The sequence below is a fragment of the Ovis canadensis genome, chromosome 12, assembly GCF_042477335.2.
Source record: "Ovis canadensis isolate MfBH-ARS-UI-01 breed Bighorn chromosome 12, ARS-UI_OviCan_v2, whole genome shotgun sequence".
NCBI lineage: Eukaryota > Metazoa > Chordata > Mammalia > Artiodactyla > Bovidae > Ovis > Ovis canadensis.
The window spans coordinates 34750629-34774035 of record NC_091256.1 but is presented as its reverse complement, the minus strand read 5'-3'; the positions used below and the strand labels follow the sequence as shown (position 1 = coordinate 34774035).

The 23407-nt window shown below is 44.5% G+C and overlaps 1 protein-coding gene across 1 annotated transcript in view; it reads right to left on the bottom strand.

Annotated features, from left to right (window-relative positions):
- Nucleotides 1-837: 837 nt before the first annotated feature.
- The window catches only part of LOC138416368 (mitochondrial amidoxime reducing component 2), a 39656-nt gene continuing 17086 nt past the window's right edge, over nucleotides 838-23407 (bottom strand). The window contains exons 3-8 of the mRNA XM_069545386.1: nucleotides 20573-20735; nucleotides 19063-19203; nucleotides 9876-9937; nucleotides 9716-9787; nucleotides 8464-8602; nucleotides 838-1708 (exon numbers count right to left, since the gene is read on the bottom strand). Of these exons, the coding sequence (XP_069401487.1) occupies nucleotides 8476-8602; nucleotides 9716-9787; nucleotides 9876-9937; nucleotides 19063-19203; nucleotides 20573-20735 (565 nt within the window). The 3' untranslated portion in view covers nucleotides 838-1708; nucleotides 8464-8475. The remainder of the gene's footprint in view (nucleotides 1709-8463; nucleotides 8603-9715; nucleotides 9788-9875; nucleotides 9938-19062; nucleotides 19204-20572; nucleotides 20736-23407) is intronic.

The following is a 23407-nucleotide window of genomic DNA, read 5'->3' as shown; positions in this document are numbered from 1 at the left end:
TCAGGGCCGCAGCCGGCAGCTCCGAACAGCAAAGCCGAGCAGAGACTGCCCTCTATAGGACTGCACACTTGGTTGGCTCCTCCAGGCACAAAGCCTCAGAGATGCAGCTGCACTTGCCAGGAACCCCGGCTAGGACAGAGGATACCGGCACAACGTCCCGAGGCTTCTTCAAGGCAGCAGGGGATGTCCTCGATAATCCTTTCGAATTGTGGTGCAGAAGACTCTTGAGAGTCCCTTGGACAGCAAGAACAAACCAGTCATTCCCAAAGAAAATCAACCCTGAATATTCATTGGAAAGACTGATGCTGAAGCTGAAGCTCCAATACTTTGGCGACCTTTTACAGAAGACCTGACTCACTGGAAGAGACTCTAATGCTGGGAAAGATTTAAGGCAGGAGAAGGGGCAGCAGCGGATGAGATGGTTGGATGGCATCACTCACTCAGTGGACATGAGTTTGAGCAAACTCAGGGAGATGGTAAAGGATGGGGAAGCCTGGGGTGCTGCAGTCCATGGGGTCACAAAGAGTGGGACATGACTTAGCAACTGAACAATAACAACAAATCCTTGTAAGGCACTGACGTCAGGCTCTTGCCACAAATCAGGCCATGTTTGAGACTTTCCTGGTGGCTCAGTGGTTGAGAATCCACCTGCTAGTGCAGGGGATATGGGTTTGATCCCTGGTAGGGGAACTAAGATCCCACATGTAGCAGGGGCAACTAAGCCGGGGTGCTGCAGGTACAGAAAAGTCCACATGCTGGATGCTAAAACTAAGACCCAACACAGCCAAAAATAAATAAATAGATAAGTATTTTTAAAAAGAAATACCAAAGAAAAAGTACAATTGAGAATCACATTTATTCAATATATTCAACGATATTCAGTTCAGTTCGGTTCAGTTCAGTCATAGGTGAGTTCATTCATTCACATGTTACATCAGTGAGAACTCTTGTTTAGTTATACCAGAATAGTTCAAAAATTACTTGCATCTAAAAAAAAAAAAAAACAGATTCATGATTCCTTCCTCCTGTTGTTATTCTCAAAATTCCTTTTGCTTTCAAATCCCCTTCTCTTCTTTATCATACTTGGAATTTGTACTGCCTGTTCCTGTCAGTTACAATTACTTTTACATGGCTTAACAGAGGCATAATCAAATAAAGAAACAAAGTCTGCAGAATAATTTCCATTTCAAATACAACACAATTCCATAATGGTGGGGACAAAACCACATGAGCAAAACTCAACAAGATTCAATGGCAATGTAAAACCCAATAAGATGGATTTGTGTGTTAACGTGTTAAGGCACACTGGCAACCTTTTGTTTCCCATTTTTCCTAAAATACACAACAATACACAATAAAATATAAACATTCAGAAGAAAATTGTAGCTTTTCAGTTGATTCTTTCAACTTTCTTTACTCATCAGTATTAATGTCAGAGACTGAAGAAGTGTAATAGCTACCATCACATTCCAAATAATTTTATGGATAATTGTATTTATTTTAAAAGTCTTCATTATCTAAAATCTGTATGCGTTCTTATTCCCAAATCACCTTTAATACTTTCCTTGTATTAACTCAGAACGTTCGTAACTCCAAAAAGAGGTTCATTTCCAGGATGAAATTACCGGCTGGGTAATAAGGATTTGCCCAGAGAGTGGTGCTGCTGCGGCCATAAAAGTGCTGATCAATGCCTCTCAGCTGCTGAAATCTGAATAAATTGTAAGAATCTCTGATTATTTTTTTTTCTCTTACCAGTCATAAATAATTCAAACATGCACAAACCAGTCACTTATTAAGGTTAAAATGCAGGAAATATAAAGTGTGTCCTGCACCAAATGACCCTGGCAAAGGCCAGGGCCAAGGATCTTTCTCACATAGCAAGTTGGGGGCGGGTGGGAAGAATCGTTTTAAAAGCAATTGGTCAAAATGCTGAAAAAAATGCCTATACTCCACAAGTCAATAATTCTGCTTTAGAAATCTGACTTATAGAAACATAATCTTACAATGCTCTGCATACAACAGTGTGTATGTACGCAGTCACTCAGTCCTATCCGAGTCTTTGCTACCCTAGGGACTGTAGCCCACCAGGCTCCTCAGTCCATGGGATTCTCCAGACAAGAATACTGGAGTGGGCTGCCATTCGCTTCTCCAGGGGATCTTCCCAACCCAGGGACTGAACCCGCATCTTCGTGTCTCCTGCATTGGCAGGCGGATTCTTTACCACCTGGGAAGCCACAACTGTGTCTACTAGACTTTTACTGGTAACAAAATTGGATTATAGCCTGAGTGTCAAATAGCATAAAGCGGTCTTTACAAAGTGTCATGTAACATTTGGAAGCCATCAAAAATGACCTTTGAACAGGCTGGAGGACTATGCAAGTACTTATGATACATGGTTTATAATTCCTAGATACATGTTTACAAGCTCATGCTGCTGACTCTATGCGACCCCACAGACGGCAGCCCACCAGGCTCCCCTGTCCCTGGGATTCTCCAGGCAAGAACACTGGAGTGGGTTGCCATTTCCTTCTCCAATGCATGAAAGTGAAAAGTGAAAGTGAAGTAGCTCAGTCGTGTCCGACTCTTAGCAACCCCATGGACTGCAGCCCACCAGGCTCCTCCGTCCATGGGATTTTCCAGGCAAGAGTACTGGAGTGGGGTGCCATTGCCTTCTCCTTATAAGCTCATAGTTCATAGATATACATGTATATGTGTGACATGCGGTATGTGGACAGGAAATGCTGCCTGCCCTTTCAGTAAACAAAAAATGTTGCCCACCAACCCAGTTTTACAAGAATCAAGCCATCAGTCCTTGCAGCTGCCCAAGGAAGGTGTGCCCTGAGGGCAATTCAGGATGGAGAAAAAGAGCATTCTGTGCTTTAGACACTGGCCCTAGATAGTTACGATGCATATCTAAGGAATCATTTCAATGAACTCAGATTCCTGAATCTTCTCAAACATAGAAAAGTACTAAAATCATTAACTTGAGGTTTCTATTCTTTGTGATTAGCAGTAATCCTTGGATTACTGACTCCTCCACGTGTCCGACTCCTCCCTTACCTCTTTGGAGCAGTTCCTCAGAGCTATCTGAGAGGCTGTCTCCCAGGTTATAGCCCTCAGTAAGATCCTCCAATAAGTTTTCACTCACAAATTTTAGGCTGTGCATTTTTCTTTAGTCAACAGATACACATTTGTATATATAAATTATATACAATAAATACTTGCATTATATATGATATATATGATTCTATCATACAGATCATGATATATCATATAGATCATGGCTACCTTAAACAAACGACAAAAATAAAATAAAATAAAATAAAATTTACAAACAGTAACACTGGGCGATTCTTTCTTCTACATTTCTGATGTCTTCAACATTTGCTGTGATGATCATGAATTGCATTTATAATGGAACAGATAAACTTCTGTATAATTGCATTTTAAAAGGACCAAAAAAACCAACTCAAGTAACCCTTGTGCAAGTAGTAACAGCTATTTTTTTAACGGCTTTAATCAACCTGTTGGAAAAAGAAGACCCTCCAGAATCAGAAACCATAGTAGGCTCACCATCAAAGTAAAGGGGCAAGGTTATTGTTTTTAAAGCCCAACAGAAATGCCCACCAGACAGGAAGCCCTTGGTGCCACTGAGGGGTAGGCAGTAGGGATGACTAGATACCATGTTCCCCAGGTGGGACTCTGAGGGGCTGACACTTAACCCTCTTGAAGTGAAAGCATGTTCAGAGCAAAGAAGCAGGAGACAGCCATCAGGAAGCACTCGGGGTTTGTGCAGGGGAGCGGTGATGAAAAAGCTAAAAGGGAACTTAGGACCAAAGGTCAAACAGCACCTGTGGCATGCTGACAACCTGGGCTCTCCACACTGCCTTCTGTGCCTGTGGCCTCCACCCCACTTAAGCCACATTCTGTCACACCTGCCTGACCTTTCCTCTCTTTCCCGCTTCCAGTCCGTCCCACACACAGTTCTCAGAAAGACCTTCCAAAAGCACCGTTTGTTAACATATTTATTTGGCTGTCAGGCTTTAGTTGCGGCAGGCAGGATATTTCATCCGTGTAGCTCACGGATTCTGTAGTTATGGCACGTGGGCTCAGTTCAGCTCTGCAGCTTGTGGGATCTTAGTTCCCTGACCAGGGATAGAACTCGAGTCCCCTACATTGCACAGCAGATGTTTAACCACTGGACCATCAGGGAATTCCCTTAAAAACCTTTAACAGCCTTCACGTGTCCTCTTAGTTGACCTGAGTCTTTGTTTATTGCCCTTTGAAATGCTGATTATCACATCTACCTTATGGAGACCCTACAAGGACTGGAAAAGGTAACATGTTATCTTAGGCTCACTAACACAAGGTCTCCTGGGAGTGAAGACAACTGGAAACAGCTGGGTGTGAGCAAAACATGGGTGTTCCTTGCTTCCAACCACTGCAACACAAAAGGATCTGATTTTGAGGGGATTTGAGACTGAGCAATACAGTGGAGTATCCACCAGAGGGCAGATAAAATGGAAACCAAAATTAGAGAAAACTAACCAAACGGACCACTTGGATCACAGGCTTGTCTAACTCAATGAAACAATGAGCCATGCCATGTAGGGCCACCCAAGCTGGACAGGTCATGGTGGAGAGTTCTGACAAAACATGGTCCACTGGAGAAAGGAATGGCAAACCACTTTAGTATTCTTGCCCCATGAACAGTATGAAAAGGCAAAAAGATATGACACAAAAGATGAGCTGGCTGGGTCAGTAGGTACCTGCTATGCTACTGAAGATCAGTGGAGAAATAACTTCAGAAAGAATGAAGAGATGGAGCCAAAGCAAAAACAACACCCAGCTGTGGATGTGACTGGTGATGGAAGTAAAGCCTGATGCTATAAAGAACAGTATTGCATAGGAACCTGGATTGTTAGGTCCATGAATCAAGGTAAACTGGAAGTGGTCAAACAGGAAATGACAAGAGTGAACGTTGACATTTTAGGAATCAGTGACCTAAAATGGACCGGAATGGGTGAATTTAATTCAGATGACCATTATATCTACTACTGTGGGCAAGAAGAAATGGAGTAGCCCTCATAGTCAACAAGAGTCTGAAATTCAGTACTTGGGTGCAATCTCAAAAACTAAAGAATGATCTCTGTTCGTTTCCAAGCAAACCATTCAATATCATAGCAATCCAAGTCTATACCCCACCCACTAATGCTGAAGAAACTGAAGTTGACGGTTCATTGAAGACCTTCAAGACCTTCTAGAACTAACACCAAAAAAAGATGACCTTTTCATCACAGGGGACTGGAAAGGAAAAGTAGAAAGTCAAGAGATACCTGGAGTAGCAGGCAAATTTGGCCTTGGAATACAGAATGAAGCAGGGCCAAGGCTAATAGAGTTCTGCCAAGAGAATGCACTGGTCATAGCAAACACCCTCTTCCAACAACACAAGAGAAGACTCTACACATGGACATCACCAGATGGTCAACACCGAAATCAGATTGATTATATTCTTTGCAGCCAAAGATACAAAGAGACACTCTATACAGTCAGCAAAAACAAGACTGGGAGCTGACTGTGGCTCATATCATGAACTCCTTATTGCAAAACTCAGACTTGAATTGAAGAAAGTAGAGAAAACCACTAGACCATTCAGGTATGACCTAAATCAAATCTTTTATGATTATACAGTGGCAATGAAAAATAGGTTCAAGGGATTAGATCTGATAGATAGAATGTCTGAAGAACTATGGACAGAGGTTTTAACATTGTATAGGAAGCTGTGATCAAAACCATCCCCAAGAAGAAATGCAAAAAGGCAAAATGGTTGTCTGAGGAGGCCTTACCAATAGCTGAGAAAAGAAGAGAAGCGAAGCGCAAAGGAGAAAAGGAAAGATATACCATCTGAATGCAGAGTTCCAAAGAATAGCAAGGAGATATAAGAACGCCTTCCTCAGTGACCAATGCAAAGAAATAGAGGAAAACAACAGAATTGGAAAGACTCGAGATCTCTTCAAGAAAATTAGAGACACCAAGGGAACATTTCATGCAAAGGTGGGCACAATAAAGGAGAGAAACAGTATGGGCCTAACAGAAGCAGAAGATACTAAGAAGTGTGCTGTACTTAGTCGCTCAGTCATGTCCAAAACTCTTTGTGACCCCATGCACTGCAGCCCACAGGTTCCTCTATCCGTGGGATTCTCCAGGCAAGAATACTGGAATAGGTTGCCATTTCCTCCTCCAGGGGATCTTCCCAACCCAGGGATCAAACCCAGGTCTTCCACATTGCAGGTGGCCTCTTTACCGTCTGAGCCACTAGGGAAGTCAAATATTAAAAAGAGGTGGCAAGAATACAGAGAAGAACTACACAAAAAAGATCTTCATGACCCAGATAATCACGATGGTGTGATCACTCACCTAGAGCCAGACATCCTGCAGTGTGAAGTCAACTGGGCCTTACCATCACTAAAAACAAAGCTAGTGGAGGTGATGGAATTCTAGCTGAGCTATTACAAATCCTAAAAGATGATACTGCGAAAGTGCTGCACTCAATATGCCAGCAAATTTGGAAAACTCAGCAGTGGCCACAGGACTAGAAAAGGTCAGTTTTCATTTCAATCCCAAAGAAAGGCAATGCCAAAGAATGCTCAAACTGCCGCTCAGTTGCACTCATCTCACATGCCAGCAAAGTAATGCTCAAAATTCTCTGAGCCAGGCTTCAACAGTACATGAACCGTGAACTTCCACATGTTCAAGCTGGATTTAGAAAAGGTAGAGGAACCAGAGATCAAATTGCTAACATCCACTGGATCATAGAACAAGCAAGAGAATTACAGAAATACATCTACTTCTGCTTTATCGACTATGCCAAAGCCTTTGACTGTGTGGATCACAACAAACTGCGGAAAGTTCTTCAAGAGATGGGAATACCAGGCCACCTTATTTGCCTCCTGAGAAATCTGTATGCAGGTCAAGAAGCAACAGTTAGAACCTGACATGGAACAGTGGACTGGTTTCAAATTGGGAAAGAAGTACATCAGGCTGTGTATTTTCACCTTGCTTATTTAACTTATATGCAGAGTACATCATGCAAAATGTTAGACTGGATGAAGCCCAAGCTGGAATCAAGATGGCCAGGAGAAATATTACTAACCTCAGATATGCACATGACACCACCCTTAGGGCAGAAAGCGAACAGGAACTAAAGGTCCTCTTGATGAAAGTGAAAGAGGAGAGTAAAAAAAGCTGGCTTAAAACTCAACATTCAAAAAACTAAGATCATGGCATCTGGTCCCATCACTTCATGGCAAATAGGTAAACAACGAAAACAGTGACAGACTTTATTTTTTTGGGCTCCAAAATCACTGCAGACGGTGACTGCAGCCATGAAATTAAATGACGCTTGATCCTTGGAAGAAAAGCTATGACAAACCTAGACAGCATATTAGAAAGCAGAGATACTCCTTTGCCAACAAGGTCCGTCTAGTCAAAGCTATGGTTTTTCCAGTAGTCATGTATGGATGTGAAAGTTGGACCATAAAGAAAGCTGAGTGCCGAAGATTTGGTTCTTTTGCTGGAGAAGGCTTTTGAGAGTCCCTTGGACTGCAAGGAGATCCAACCAGTCCATCTTAAAGGAAATTAGTCCTGAATATTCATTGGAAAGACTGATGCTGAAGCTGAAACTCCAATACTTTGGCCACCTGATGCAAAGAACTGACTCATTTGAAAAGACCCTGATGCTGGGAAAGACTGAAGGCAGGAGGGAGAAGGGGACAACAGAGGATGAGATGGTTGGATGGCATCACTGACTCAATGGACATGAGTTTGAGCCAAGTCCAGGTGTTTGTGATGGACAGGAAAGCCTGGCGTGCTGCAGTCCATGGGGTTGCAAAGAGTTGGACACGACTGAGTGACTGAACTGAACTGAATACAGTGGACCCCTGTTTGCTAAGGTACCTCTGAAACCATTGGTTTCATCAAATGCAGACAACATGTGAAAGATGTTGGCTCAGACATCAATCCGGGTCCAGTCAATGGTGGCCTGACCAGCAGGGACACAGAATCAGGTCAAGTTAGATAACTCAGGCTTGAGCCCACTTTCCCCAGATGCTTTTAGAAATGGTAAGAACTTGGGAATTTCACAAGCTTTTCTGTAGTATTTACTATACTTGATCAAATCCAAGATACATCAATCCCTGGTCAGGGAACTAATTCCCACATGCCACAACTAAAGATCCTGCAGGCTGCAACTAAGATCTGGTACAGCCAAATAAATAAATATTTTTAAAAAGAACATTTGTTCAAAACAAATAAATAAAGGGCATTTTCCAGCTCCACAGATAAGAACAGAAACTGCTCGTTCTCCCAGGAGTTATAGCAGCAGAACAGAAAAACATCTCCATACAAGAAAATGTGGCCCTGGCTCGAAGGCACTGCACTCCAGAAGCAAAGACTGCCCTTTACCTGGTGGTTCTGTCACAGCACCATCTGGTACACGGGGTCACCAACTTTCAGGCTTCCAATTTTTTCCACCGAATAATAGATTCCAAACAGTGGGGACGACTTGTAAATTGACTTCTCAGAAGGATCACACAGGCGGTAACTGAAAGAAGCAAAAATTCACCCTCAGGCACAAGAAGGGAATAATCTAGGTGCTCTCAATGGAATTCAGCTTTCATGCTCAGCTTCTCTATAAATAACTAGCAAACCTTTTCTGAAATGTGGACAGAGAAGTCTGGGTAAGTCAAACTTCAAATAAACCTGGTTTTTCTAGAATATCCTGAGAGTCTAAACAATTTTTCTATGGCTTTGGTTTGAAGTCCCAATGAAAAACTTGTACGTGTCACTTAAAATACTGTGTTTGCATGTGCACAAACATGGGAAATCAGTGCTCATGCAGTCTCACAGTGGACCCGCCCCGAACTCCAGGCTTTCTGCCCCTCCACGGTTATAAGTCCAGACCTGGGGTCTTTGATAAAACTGAAGCAGAGGTGCTGTTGGCAGGTGGGCTGGGCTGTTACTGAGCTTAATTTTTTTTAAGGCTTGTCTAAAGAGAAAATAATCATTTCACTGGGTCTTAAAAAATAAAAAACAAAATAGAATTGCCAATCTGAAGGCTTTAAGAAGTAATCTCCTCTGGAACTTAAATCCATTAGAAACACACACACACACACACACACACACACACACAAAACCAGAGGAAAGGGAAACAGAACAGATACAACTTCCAGAAAAAGTTAATTTAAGTTTAAAAACACATGCTATATTGAGAACAAAAGTCGGCCAAAATTCTATAAGTAACAAAACACCCTAACTCAAAAGAAGCTCTTGAATAAACAAACTCAGACAACTCATTTCATTCCCCTTTTCAACTATTTCATTATACAACTCAATTATTCTCATCCTCCTGCTACTGATTCTAATAAATGAGAGTTGCAAACAAGGTCTTAATTTGGAAATAGATGTGTAAAGCTTATTAAAAACTGAAGTCAGAGAGATGAAAATTTCAAAGTGTGGAATCATACAATTGAACATTTATCCAAAACTCTACAAGAGTCATCCAGGAAAAAAAAAAGGAGGCAACAAATACTCACTGACATTAATAACAGACACAAAGAACCAGAAGGCACGAAGGTGCCCAGACAGGGCACCTGTAGCCACAAGTGGTTCGAGGCTGGGGATAATATAAAATACACCAGACACATTGACGTTCTACCTCTTCAGGGTTTCGAGTGGCTCCTTCCTGTCAATCACTCCAGTATCTGGGTCCACTGTGGTCATAATGCACCTGTAACACAATAACGAAGGGTCAGAGGACAGTTAAGAACTGGTGACCCTGCCACACCCCAGAGGTCCAGTCTCACAAGACTCCTTACCTGGGGCAAGCCAAAATCTTTTTCATTTCTACATTGCCAATGAGAAGTTCATCCCAAGTGTCCTAGGAGAAAAGGAGACAGTGTCTTTTAAATTAAGGCTCCATCCAGCCTTATTCCAGCCTTATTCGGCTGGTCCTATGAAGCTAGCAGAAGAACAGAGTACAAGAGGATGCTACAAAGTACCCCAGAAAGGACTCAAAGGAAGGAGGGTGTGGGATGCAGAGTTTTGTTTTTTTTTTTTTGGCTGCATCACACAGCACATAAAATCTTAGTTCCCCAACCAGGGATCAAGCCCTCACCCCCTGCACTGGAAGCATGGGGTGTTAACCACTGGACGGACAAGGAAGTTCCAGGACACAGTTCTTGACTGGGCCTCAGAAGCCTGCCTCTGTCAGCACAACAAAATGCATCTTCTCCAGGGGCCAGGTTGCCATGAGAACCATCAAGCAACTCCAGGTCCAGTTAATGATGTATAATGAGAAGTGGAAAGCCTGCATGACTGCCCACTCTTTCCTGTTGTTAAGCTGCAATGGAAGCCAAGTTACAATCTGAGGGTTCTTTGATGAGTGGAACATGGCCCAAGAGAAGTCGGTTCTAAGATGCACCCATTCAGCACCACCGCTGGTCCTGACCAGCCTCAGCCAATTGCCCTGCCTGTTTTACCGATCTTAAATCGTGGTAGGTCTAGCCAATGTCTGCCTTGGGATTTCCTTCAAACCTCATGACTGGGGGAGGAATTAATATGGTCCCATTTTTACACAAAGCTACAGAGGCAGAGAAAGTTTACAAAATATTTTCAGGGTCACAGTGGCTAGGTTTGAAAACTTTTCTTATTCTGAAGCAGGGCTTTTAACCACCCAGCTTTTAACTAACCCCATGTCTATACCACTTGGTATAGGTCTGTCTAGTCAAAGCTATGGTTTTTCTAGTAGTCGTGTATGGATGTGAGAGTTGGACTATAAAGAAAGATGAGCGCCGAAGAATCGATGCTTTTGAACTGTGGTGTTGGAGAAGAGTCTTGAGAGTCCCTCGGACAGCAAGGAGATCCAACCAGTCCATCCTAAAGGAGATCAGTCCTGAATATTCATTGGAAGGACTGATGCTGAAGCTGAAACTCGAATACTTTGGTCACCCAATGCAAAGAACAGACTCACTGGAAAAGACCCTGATGCTGGCAAAGATTGAAGGCCAGAGGAGAAGGGGACGACAGAAGATGAGATGGTTGGATGGCATCACTGACTCAACGGACATGAGTCTGAGTAAACTCTGGGAGTTGGTGATGGACAGGGAAGCCTGGGGTGTTACAGTCCATGGGGTCGCCAAGTTTAACACAACTGAGCGACTGAACTGAACTGAAGAGTCAAACTGAGTGGAATGATTATGACAGGAGTCAGCTTGTGTTTCTTTTTTCTTTTGCATGTATCATTTTTTTGGCCATTCATATTTGGGAGTTGGTGATGGACAGGGAGGCCTGACATGCTGCAGTCCGTGGGGTCTCAAAGAGTTGGACACAACTGACCGACTGAACTGAACTGAACTGATACCACCTGGAGTAGAAAATGGTTAGCCACTCCAGCATTCCTGCATGGAGAATTTTCCATGGACAGAGGAGCCTGGCGGACTACAGATCACAGGACTGCAGAATCAGACACGACTGGGCACGCACATACATCTATATACCTATCTATCTGTACACATGTACACAAGTATACATACATACATATAAACACATAAATATGGAGGTTGTATTAATTACAGTATATATACATACATGAAAGTGAAAGTCGCTCAGTCGTGTCTGACTCTTTGCAAGCCCATGGACTATACACAGTCCTTGGAATTCTCCAGGCCAGAATACTGGAGTGGGTAGCCTTTCCTTTCTCCAGGGGATCTTCCCAACCCAGAGATCGAACCCAGGTTTCCCAAATTGCAGGCGGATTCTTTACCAGCTGAGCCACAAGGTAAGCCCATAAACAAATATATATACACACATACATACACGCATTCACATACACACACACACACACACACACACACACATATGAGGAGGATATGTTACAGGCCTGAAAGCCATCTGTAAAGCCTGAATTTCACAAGCCAACCCTTTGTCCAGGCCCCAAGGGAGGCAAGGGAGGCATCAGGGGATAGGGCCTCACTCTAGGCTCCATACACCAATAGTGTCTATAACTAGATGTGTTAGGGGTAGCACTCTGGCTGAAATCGCCCACCCTGGCCAGGCACCACAGTAACCATTTGCATGAGTTGTTTTACGACAGGAGGTCCTGGTAAGGATCACGAAACTAATAAGCCACCACCAACAGGAAGAGTTCAGGAAAGGTCAAAAGGAGACACCGCATGTCCAACCACCTCCCAGAATCCTTCTCTCTGCATCCATCTTGGCTGAACAAGGCGTGCACCACCAGGAAGGACTCTGAGTCAGAATGATTGGCTAAAGACAACCCGGAAACTAATCCATCACCATAAAACTGCCCCGGAGACAGGAGAGGAGACTAGTCCTTCCCTGCAGGAGGCAGGGCAGAGAGGGGAATGGGGCCTCGCAGGTAATGTCCCCCCTTCCCTGCTGATGACCAGGCTGTGATCATGCTAGGGACCTCTTTCAGGGAACACTAGACCACCCCTTCCCCACCCCAGGCCTATTGGGGAGACTTAGCAAATGCGCCGGCAACCCACTCCAGCGTTCTTGCCTGGAGAATCCCAGGGACGGGGGAGCCTGGTGGGCTGCCGTCTATGGGGTCACACAGAGTCAGACACGACTGAAGCGACTTAGCAGCAGCAGCAGCAGCAAATGCACAAAAGGAAGTCCAGTGCCTACTGGGTCTTCCCAACTGGGAAATCTCTGCGGGATATGACTGACTAAGGGGGTTTCTGTGGATGCCTTGGGTTCCCAACTGCCATTTATGAAACTCTATGATGTAAGAAATGAAGTGTTTCCTGCCATATCAAAGAACAAGGATGTCATAGCCATCAGCCCTCCAAATGTGAATTCCTGAGCCCAGAGGGCGCCCAGGAGAAACAATACCTGCTATCAGGCAGCCATCAGCCACTCCCCATGGTCAGCATTAAGGAGCTGGGAAGAGTAGGGGGGTGTGGAAAGGCGGAGGGGGTTAGGATGGGAGACTGGGAGGAGAGAAACGCAGGATACTGGCCCCGGAGAGCTGAGATGCATTTGAAAGGAATGATGTCAGTGAGCCCAGAATCTTGTAATTTCCCATATGCAGAAAAAGGGCTAAATTCCTTAACTTGAGATATGTGTGTGTGTGTGTGCGCACGTGTATGTGTTAGTCGCTCAGTCATGTCCGACTCTTTGCAACCCCATGGACTGTAGCCCACCAAGCTTCTCTGTCCATGGGATTCTCCAGGCAAGAATACTGGAGTGGGTTGCCATTTCCTCCTGCAGGGGATCTTCCCAACCCACGGATCGAACCCACGTCACTTATGTCCCCTGCACTGGCAGGTGGGTTCTTTACTGCTAGGGCCACCTGAGATACCTGGTCTCCCTTAATTAACAATAATTTTTCAATGTTCAGACCACCTGACATTTATCGAAAACTTCTATACAACCTGAACACACACCTCCCCCCACCCCCACCTCCACCCCTGTCTCCTAGGAGCAGTTCCCTCAGGGTCACTTGAGATGCTGTCTCTGGGATCTGAAGTCCTAAAAATTCCCACCGAATAAAGCATAATTCTCTGCTTCTAGGTTGTGACTATTTTTTAAGGCAACAGTGGAAATAAACTCTGAGTTTCAAACAACTCATTGAGGAGTGAACTATGTAATAACTCTTGTAAAAGGCAAGGCCACATCATATAAAATCCTTTGTTCCTGTTCAGTCGCTAAGTCAAGTCATGTAAAATGGAATCTCTAGAGTCTAGCCGCGACTTTTGATGAGCAATGTTCAAATGCAACACTGCAAGACGGTCATAGCGCCTGGCTCGCCTCCTGAAGAACCGTGACCCCCCAGCGGGTATGACCAATTATACAGCTCCTGTATCTGGAAGTGACGGGTCTCTGGCGCCCGGGCCTGGAAGGAGCTAACAAGACTAGACGCACTTCGCCACACGAGGGCGCTGCGGGCACAGGCATGCAAGCCCATGGGGCAGCCAGTGCAGAACCCTGCCAGCTTCCCCAGAACGTCTCCGTTCCGTTTCTTTTTACAAGTGCTGATGAATTTCATATATCAAAGCCACATAGCTGTGTAAAGCCGACCTCGTGATTATCATATAAAGCGAGAAGCCTGAAAAGTTCAGTTAGATTTCCTAGTTTACAAGACATTTAATCTGCTCTTAACGCGCTTCCCAGGTGACTCAGTGGTAAAGAGACACAGGTTCAGTCCCTGGATGCGGAAGATCCCCTGGAGAAAGAAATGGCACCCCACTCCAGTACTCTTGCCTGGAAAATCCCATGGATGGAGGAGCCTGGTAGGCTGCAGTCCATGGGGTCTCGAAGTCGGACACGCCTGAGCGACTTCACTCTCACTTTTCACTTTCATGCATTGGAGAAGGAAATGGCAACCCACTCCAGTGTTCTTGCCTGGAGAATCCCAGGGACAGGGGAGTCTGGTGGGCTGCCGTCTCTGGGGTCGCACAGAGTTGGACACGACTGAAGCGACTTGGCAGCAGCAGCAGCAGCAGCAGAGTGGCTACACAGCAGCAAAAGGGGAGCTGAAGCTCTCTAGGCTATAGCTCACATACTTCCCCCCCTCTTTCTCAGCCCCTGAAAGTCTCTGTGGCAAGTAGTTCAAGTTACTGAGATGCAATCAAAAAACAAAGGTATAGGAGCTCTCCTTAAGTAAAGGCAGTAGCCCCATCAACAGCTTCTTAAGGACCGTGAATGTCTGGCTGCTCCTCTACCCATAACTTGGGTCTCCCTCGTGCTCATCATGTTGGCTTTTCTAAATCAAGACTAATTTCCCTGAGGCCCTTCGAGGTCCCCTCGCAAAGTGGGGGTGTCATAAAAGCTCCCTGGAGGAGAACAGAGACCCCTATTTGCAAGGCATGCCATAAAGTGATGAGGGGAGCCTCTATAGTCGACCACATGCATACAACGCCGAGAGTGAACCCTAAGGCCACCTATGGACTTTGGGTGATTATGATATCAGTATAGATTCATGCTTGGTTAAAAAATGCCAAGTGAGTGATGCTGATACCAGGGGAGGCTACATATGGGGGGCTAGGAATAGATGGGAAATGGTCACTGAGATAAGAAGCACTGGTCAATTTTATCACTTTGTTTAAATATTTATTTGTATGTTCACTTATTTGGCTGTGCAGGGTCCCAGCTGCAGCATCAAGATCTTCTCTGTATCATGGGAGATCTTTCGTTGCGGCTCACAGACGCTCTAGTCGTGGCATGGGCTCAGTTGTTCCAGGGCATGTAAGGATCTTAGTTCCCCAACCAGGGATCCAACCCATGTTCCCTGCATTGCAAGGCGGATTCCTAACCACTGGACCACTAGGGAAGTCCCAACTCTATTATTTTTTAAACTTCATGGCTCCACATTTCCAGAATTCAAGCATACCACACCAGCCCAAAGGAAACTGCTTTAAAAATAACTGCTTAATATTCTGAATCACATGGAAAAAGTACAAAGTGCTTTGGGTTCCAAAGAGTAAATATTGCATAATGCATCCTCCTACTGCTCTATGATTTTGTAATAAATAATGGCCGGAATTTTTGCACTATGCTTAGGTTTGCTGTCTGTTTATTATTAGTTGGTCTATGAAATATTTAGGTGCATTATAATTTTACATTAATATTTAACAAAGTCCTGCTAAAAAAGGGTTATAGATGGTGCCAGGTAGACAGGTTACTGCATCAGGCCCTTAACTCTTGGGCTTCCTAATTTAAAGGAAAAGAAATCAACCCCATTAGCATCATTTTATAGTAAAGATTTTTTAATATGCATTTCCAAAGGACTCTTCTATTCAAATAAGAATCCTCTTCCTTATGTACTATTTCTGTAAGCCTATCACAAGGCAGGAAAAAAAACAACAAATGGACTTGGGAGTACAAGGTCACTTAACATTTTTTAAACTGAAAAACCAGGCTCCACCCACTCAAATTGCCTAAGCAAATATAATTAGGCTTACATCAGCTGTCGGTTCAGTTTGACAAGTTAGAGGTGACCCAAAAAGTCTTAGTTGGCAAGTTACAGGCAAGCACAAATTCTTTAGCCAGGAATGGGAGTATCTTTTCTTCTTCTTCCTCTGGTTCAAGGTCTTATACTAAAATTAATATCTTTAGTGGAGACAAATCAAGAAAAAATGTATTCCCTATAAGAAAGTGTCTCAGCAAAGAATGGGCCAGTTTTACAGGAGTCCTGTGCAAGAATTTTTGCTTCATGGACTAATCTCTGATCAGTCTTCAGCATTATTAATACTGAGTCTCATTTCATTCTGTGTTTAACAAGTATCTAATGACTCAACTTCTGCACCCTCTATTCATCAGCACAGGAAAACAGAACAGGGGAGAAATAGGCAGGTTTACTGGGAATGTCTCTGAAGAAGCTTGAGCCTCAAGCTCTGGACCCTTTTGAGACCCTGCACTTAATCTTAGTTTCATTATTTTCTCCTCTTAAAGAGCCCCCTCAAATTGTATCCACTTCAGGACACACCAAATCTGGGTTATTCCTGGGGAGAAAAACAAGTCTCTTCCATCAGGCAGCTAATACCCAGAGAATGTCAGCACTCCTGTTTCTCCCACCCCCTGTGACACCCTTGCCCCTCACCCCTCCTAAGTCAGCACCTTCCTGGGCACTGTTTGCACAAGAGTCGCCTAGGATGGTGCTGCCAACACAGTCACAAGCCTGATCGTAATTCTGACGCAGGTTTCAGGTAAGGTGGGCTGATCTCCCTCTGGGGACGAAGCATGGCACGGATGTTTCTGCCTCAGTTTCCCTAACTTTCCAAGCACTTTCTAGAGAGCTGCCAGGGTAAAATGCAGCTCGCAATATCATGAAGTTTGGCCATATTTGTTGGGTACATGAAAATAATAATTACTTCCTCATTCAAAATCATTACCAACCCTTCCTTGTCCACAATATAAAATCTAAACTCCTGGCACTTCCCTGGTAGTCTAGTGGTTAAGCGTCCACATTGTGATGCAGAGGACACAGGCTCAATCTCTGGTTCTGGGAACTAAGATCCACATGCTATGGGGCAACTAAGCCTGTGTGCTACAACTAGAGAAAGCCCTTTGCCACAGTGAAGATCTAGTGCCGCCAAAAAAAAAGATTTTTTAATTTGTAAAAAATAAAATCCAACCTCCTCGGCATGGTGGCCTCTAGCAAGCTCCAGGTCCAGCCACCTCATGCCACTTCTCCTCTACCTGCAGCGTCCCTGTGATTCTGAAATGATCCCAGGCACCCTTAATGTAACAGCCTGTGCTGCTTTTAGGCCTTCTAACTGGTGGCCTCCTTTACCCACCGTGACCCTCACTCCCCCTCGCCAGCACACACAACATCACACTTCACAGCACAGCTCCTGGGTAGCTTGACCTGACCCCTCTCCGCACCCATGCCTCTCTTCTCCAGGCAGGTGAAGGCACTTCTAAGCAACCTTGGCCCCTGATAAGTACGTGCATTAAAGCTTTCCTCATTCCTGCTATTGCCTCCCAGCCATTCCTCTCCTATCAGGAAATTCTGAAGGGCAGCATCTGTATCTTTTCATCTCTGTATCCAGGATTCTTATTATGGACCACAGTGCCAGTCAATTGAAAAAAATCATTTTTAATTAAAAAATTTAATTAAAATCAATTTTAAAAAATTTTAACAAATGTAGAGAGGGATTCAAGATATTAGATAACAAACAACAGGATAATATCACCAAGTAGACAACTTCTGTATACCCTAGTTATTGCTTTCATTATCAAATAAAATGAAGACTATATGAGGATTTATACTAGCCTCCATGCAAAGGTTTATCCTAAAGAATAATATTTACCAGCAAATGGGGCACATTTTACTCACACAAAAAGATGCAGGGGTCAACCAAAGGAGGAAAGAATTGAGAAGGTATTTAAGATCCTCTAAAAATTAGCTTCTTGGGATCTCTCGATTGGAATCAAGATCTCCACTCCTCAGTCCTGGGTTCTAATCCAAAGCCACTATTTCCATGCCTAACAAGTTGCGTAACACCTGCAAACTTCATAAAAAGGAGAAAATAGTACAGACCTCACAGCACTGTCCTAAGGAACAAATAGAGAAATTTGCATGAAGCCATCCACTGATTCTGTGTGTGGCACCCAGTAAACAATGAACAATGGTTGCTGTAATTTCCAGTGCTTATAAAGTTAAGCTCTATAATATAATCCCGACGTTTAATAGGATTTCTAGTACTTGTTATTACAGAGCAACATACAACTATATATATTTCACATACAGGTCGCAGCTACAAGGTGCTGATGTGGTTGTCCTTTTAGGGCTAAAAGGGGCTGAGTCTTTGGAGGGTGAAAATCTCTAGTTTCAACCACATAGCAGAGCATATGAGTCCTCTGGGAGATAATTCAGGCCACAGAGTGACACGTCTCCAGGTCCAGGTTTACAAGTAATCTCCTGTATCCTCCTGGCCTCCACTTTGGGGTCTGGAGCTTTCAGAAGTCTCAAACCTTTCAGTGCTCCTGGATGGTACAGGTACAAAAATGGGCTGTTCTCTTCATCTTTTTTTCCCTGTACCTATCTTTGAGCTATAACTATCAATACACTCTAGCCTAGTTCCATTGTTATTTAGTTGCTCAATCTGACTCTTTGCAACCCCATGGACTGTAGCCTACCAGGCTTTGCTGTCCAAGTAATTTCCCAGGCAAGAATACTAGAGAGAGTTGCAACTTTTTTCTCCAGGGGATCTTCCCCACCCAGAGATGAAACCTGCCTCTCCTGCGTTGCAGGCGAACTCTTTATCACTGACCCACAAGGAAAGTCCCAGTCTAGACCTAGACGTGCTACAATTTGGGAGTTCCAATTGCTGGCTTTCGGGCCTGAGCAGTAAAGGGTGAGCAGCGCCCCCCCTGAGGCCAGCAAGGAGATAGCGGCAGCAATAAGTGAACCACTCCATGCAAGATGCAGGCAAGTCTCTCAAATCACCAACCTAGCCATCCTCAGAGAGTCCGACTTGGCACTGACTCGGGAGCACCTCTAAACGTTGTGCATAAAAGCAGAGAGCCGCTTACCTCCTCAAAAGCACTGCAGCCTGTCACCACGATATTTGGCCTGAAATTGTCTATTTTCACTTTCTTCTCCATCCTGGTATTCAAATCAGCCAGGGAGGCTTCCGACAGGATCATGACGGGGCTGCAGTCCGGGTAGGCCACCTGCACCAAGGACACAGCACCGTCAGCCCTCGCTGCCCATGGAACAGGCTCAGCCCAGCTGCCAAGCTGGGTGAAGCCCAGAAGCCAACCCACAAGAATGCAGAAGGGGAGAGCTGCGTTCAGGAGGGAGAGGTGACTCTGTGGGCTTGGAAACGGCCAGATCAGCACTGGAGCAGGGTTCCTGACCCCAGCCCCCACCCCCACCCCAGGGCCGCAGATAGGGCTCCCTGTCCACACACAGAAAGCAGCAGGGCCAAGGCTACCCTGCAGCCTCATCTCTTGTTCCTCACTCCCGCCCAGCAGTGAGTCCCCTGCCACATCACCACCACCATCACCAGACAGGGGAAGGATTTGCTGCCAATCGCCTCTGCTCTAGCCCTGGTTTCCTTTAGTTGCACCATTCACTCCCGTGCATTTATTAAGCACCACCTATTGGAGAAGGAAATGGCAACCCACTCCAGTGTTCTTGCCTTGAGAAACCGAGGAACGGGGGAGCCTGGTGGGCTACCGTCTATAGGGTTGCACAGAGTCAGACACAACTGAAGTGACTTAGCAGCAGCAGCATGCATCAGACACTGTTCTAGGAGGGGAAATAGCGTGAATACAGCAGATAAAACCCCCTGCATTCAAGGAACTTGTAGTTCAGGGATCGTGGGGAGAGACACCCGGAGATGGATTTTGAGCCTCATCTCACTGCACAAAGCCTTTGGTTTGGGGGCTGCAGCTGACTCAGTGGAGGTGAGGTGCCTTTTAAACACCAGGAATGATCACACACCACTGGCTGTGAAGGGTGGACTTGGATAAACTCTGCTTCTGTGATTTTAGAAGACCTGGATTTAGAAAACCTCATGGACAGAGGAGCCTGATGGGCTATATATAGTCCATGGGGTCACAGAGAGTCGGGCACGACTGAATGACTGAGCACACAAGCACATAAACTTCACTTTGGCCTGCCAGCTCATCTTCTCTGTCCTCACCTGTCCAGGTAGCACCCTCAGTACCCCCCCGGGTCATCCCTTAATTCAGTTCAGTTCAGTAGCTCAGTCGTGTCCTACTCCTTGCAACCTCAGGGACTGCAGCACGCCAGGCTTCCCTGTCCCATCACCAACTCCTGGAGCTTGCTCAAACTCATGTCCAGAGAGTTGGTGATGCCATCCCACCATCTCATCCTCTGTCATCCCCTTCTCCTCCTGCCTTCAACCTTTCCCAGCATCAGCGTCTTTTCCAATGAGTCAGTTCTTCTAATCAGATGGCCAAAGGATTGGAGCTTCAACTTCAGCATCAGTTCTTCCTAACTGGGGCCCCAAGGGAGGCTCTCTGTGGGCCCAGAAGGAAGCCAGAAGGGAAGGGCAGCTCCCTGCAAGCTCACCTGGTACTTCTTGTCCAAAGAAGGGAAAATTTCATGTGATGTTCTTGCCTTCATGCTCTTTTCAAACTGAACCAGCCTGAAAGCATCCGTTTTCAAGAAGCTGGTGAACCACTGAGCAGCCTCGTCGCCGCAGTCCCTGCCCTGGATGTCAAGACCAAACACCCTGGAACGGTCACAGAGAGCAGGGGGGTTACGTTCCCACCTCAACACACTGAGTGGTGGGGTCAAGGTGGAAGAGCTGGGCTGCTGGGATCTGACTATCCTGGGAGACCAGTGAGTGGTCAGTGGGCCAAACCTGGGCAGAAGCAGAGCGGGAGGGAGCAGGGAAGAACCCATCAGGTGCTCATAAATCATGCAGTTACAAGCTGAAATACCGATTTTGTTTCAAGAGGCGGGGCTGGAGCCTGATGCTCTGCATTCCTAACAGGCTTCGGGATGCCTAGGCTGCTGGTCCACAGACCACACTTTGAGTCGCAAGGATTTAGGCTGCTTCAGAAAGGGAGAGGGACCATGGTGTGGTAGAGGTGCCCTGAACTTGGAGTCTGGTAAACCTGGTTCAAACTGGAACTCTGCCCTCTCTAATCTTATGACTTTTAGCAAATCATTAAACTCCTCTGACCTTCTGTCTCAGTTACAAATTGGAAATAATAATATATTACCTGCTTCACAAGGTGGACACAGGTTCCACCTGATAATGAAGTGGTCTTCAAGGATTTTTTTGCTTGAGCGGCCTCAAAAGATAAAAGCTATATACTCTCTTCCCCCAAAAAAGCTATGTACCCCTCACAGAATTGCAAGTTGATATGTAAACTTTTCTTCTTTTTTTTTAACTGAAATATAGTTGATTGACAATATTGTGTTCATTTCAGATATAAATGATTGAGTTATGTATATACTTTTTCAGGTTATTTTCCACTACAACTTATATAAGATATTGAATATAGTTCCCTGTTTTATGGGCTTCCCAAGTAGCCATAAAGAGTCCACCTGTCAATCCCTGGGTAAGGAAGATCCCCTAGAGGAGGAAATGGCAACGCAATTCAGTATTGTCATCTGGATAAGCCCATAGACAGAGAAGCCTGACAGGCTACAGTCCAGGGGGTCACAGAGTCAGACATGACTGAGCAGGCATGCACTGCGTGTGTCCCTGTTTTATGTAGCAAATCCTTGTTGCTTATCTATTTTATGCATTGCTCATATCTGTTCATCTCATGCTCTTAATTTTTCCCTCTCTCCCTCACTTTCCCCTTGGGAAACAATAAGTTTGTTTTCTATTTCTGTGATTCTGTTTCTGTTTTGTATATAGATTCATTTGTATTTTTTTTATATTTCATATATTTGTGATAGCATATAGTATTTGTCTTCCTCTGTCTGCAGTTCACGGGGTCACAAAGAGTCGGACACGACTGAGCGACTGAACTGGACTGTCTGACATACTTAGTATGATTTTCTCTAGGTCCATCTGTATTTTTTATAAGTTTAATTTGTTATGAAAGATTAAATTTCCATTGAATTGTAAATATTAACATTTAAAGTAAAATTATATCATAATTTATATGTTATACCTTAATATTATAAGTACATATAAATTATATTAAAATAAAATAAAATTATGCTTTTAAAAGCATGCAATGGAATTCAAATGCCAGGGTAGTTTGACAGCTATTTTTAAAAACTATTTTTAATAATACTTGAGTAAGTCCTGGGTGTTCATTGGAAGGACTGATGTTGAAGCTGAAACTCCAATACTTTGGCCACCTGATGCAAAGAGCTGACTCATTTGAAAAGACCCTGATGCTGGGAAAGATTGAGGACAGGAGGAGAAGGGGACGACAGAGGATGAGGTTGGATGGCATCACTGACTCAATGGACATGAGTTTGGGTGGACTCAATGGACATGAGTTTGGGTGGACTCAGGGAGTTGGTGATGGACAGGGAAGCCTGGCATGCTGCAGTTCATGGGGTCGCAGAGTCGGACACGACTGAGCAACTGAACTGAACTGAACTGAAGGACTTCTTTTCTGGCCCACGTTTTAAAAATTATTTTCAATTTTTTTCTCAGTCTAGGACTCCCTCAGTGGTCCAGTGGTTAAGATGCCATGCTTCTGCTGTAAGAGGCATGGGTTCCAGCTGCGGTTGAAGAAGTTTCACATGCCACCTGGGGCAGCCAAAGGGAAACAAAAATGTTTTCCTAGTTTTATTGAAACATAATTGACATACAGCACTGCATACGTTCAGGGTATGAAGCATAACGACTTGACTTACATGCACTGTGAAATGATCACAAGTTTAGTTAGCAGTCCTCATCTCATGTTTTTTTAAGTTCCTTTTTCTTATGATGAGAACTCTTAGGATTTACTGTCTTCACAGATGGAATGAAAGAAGTTGATTTATAATAATTCCACTCATCCTTTGAATCCTTCTGTGATCTTTGGCATTTAGTAATCATTCATTAAAAGTGTTTTTAATAATTTATCAGCAACAATTTGACTAGACGTGCCTTCATTTTAGTGTAAGACAAAGACTGAATCACCATCTTGTGGAATGACTTTACTCCCGTTATTAGAAACATTCTCCTTTAGCAATACCAGTATTCTTTTATTGTCTGGGCCCCCTACAGGTTTTTCCCTCCCAGGGCAGTGCTCTCTACTAAGACAAGGGATGGGCAAGCCTTTCATCCGTACCAAGGAGAGGTGGAGAAGAGAATTTGCCCCCTGCAGGTAATATTACAGCTGGAGGGAGAACCTATAATATTCAAGGATTTGGAAACTGACTCCCTTAAAGGGATCCTAGCCCTCAGGTATCACGGGAGGTGTTTGCACTTCCCTGTGAGTG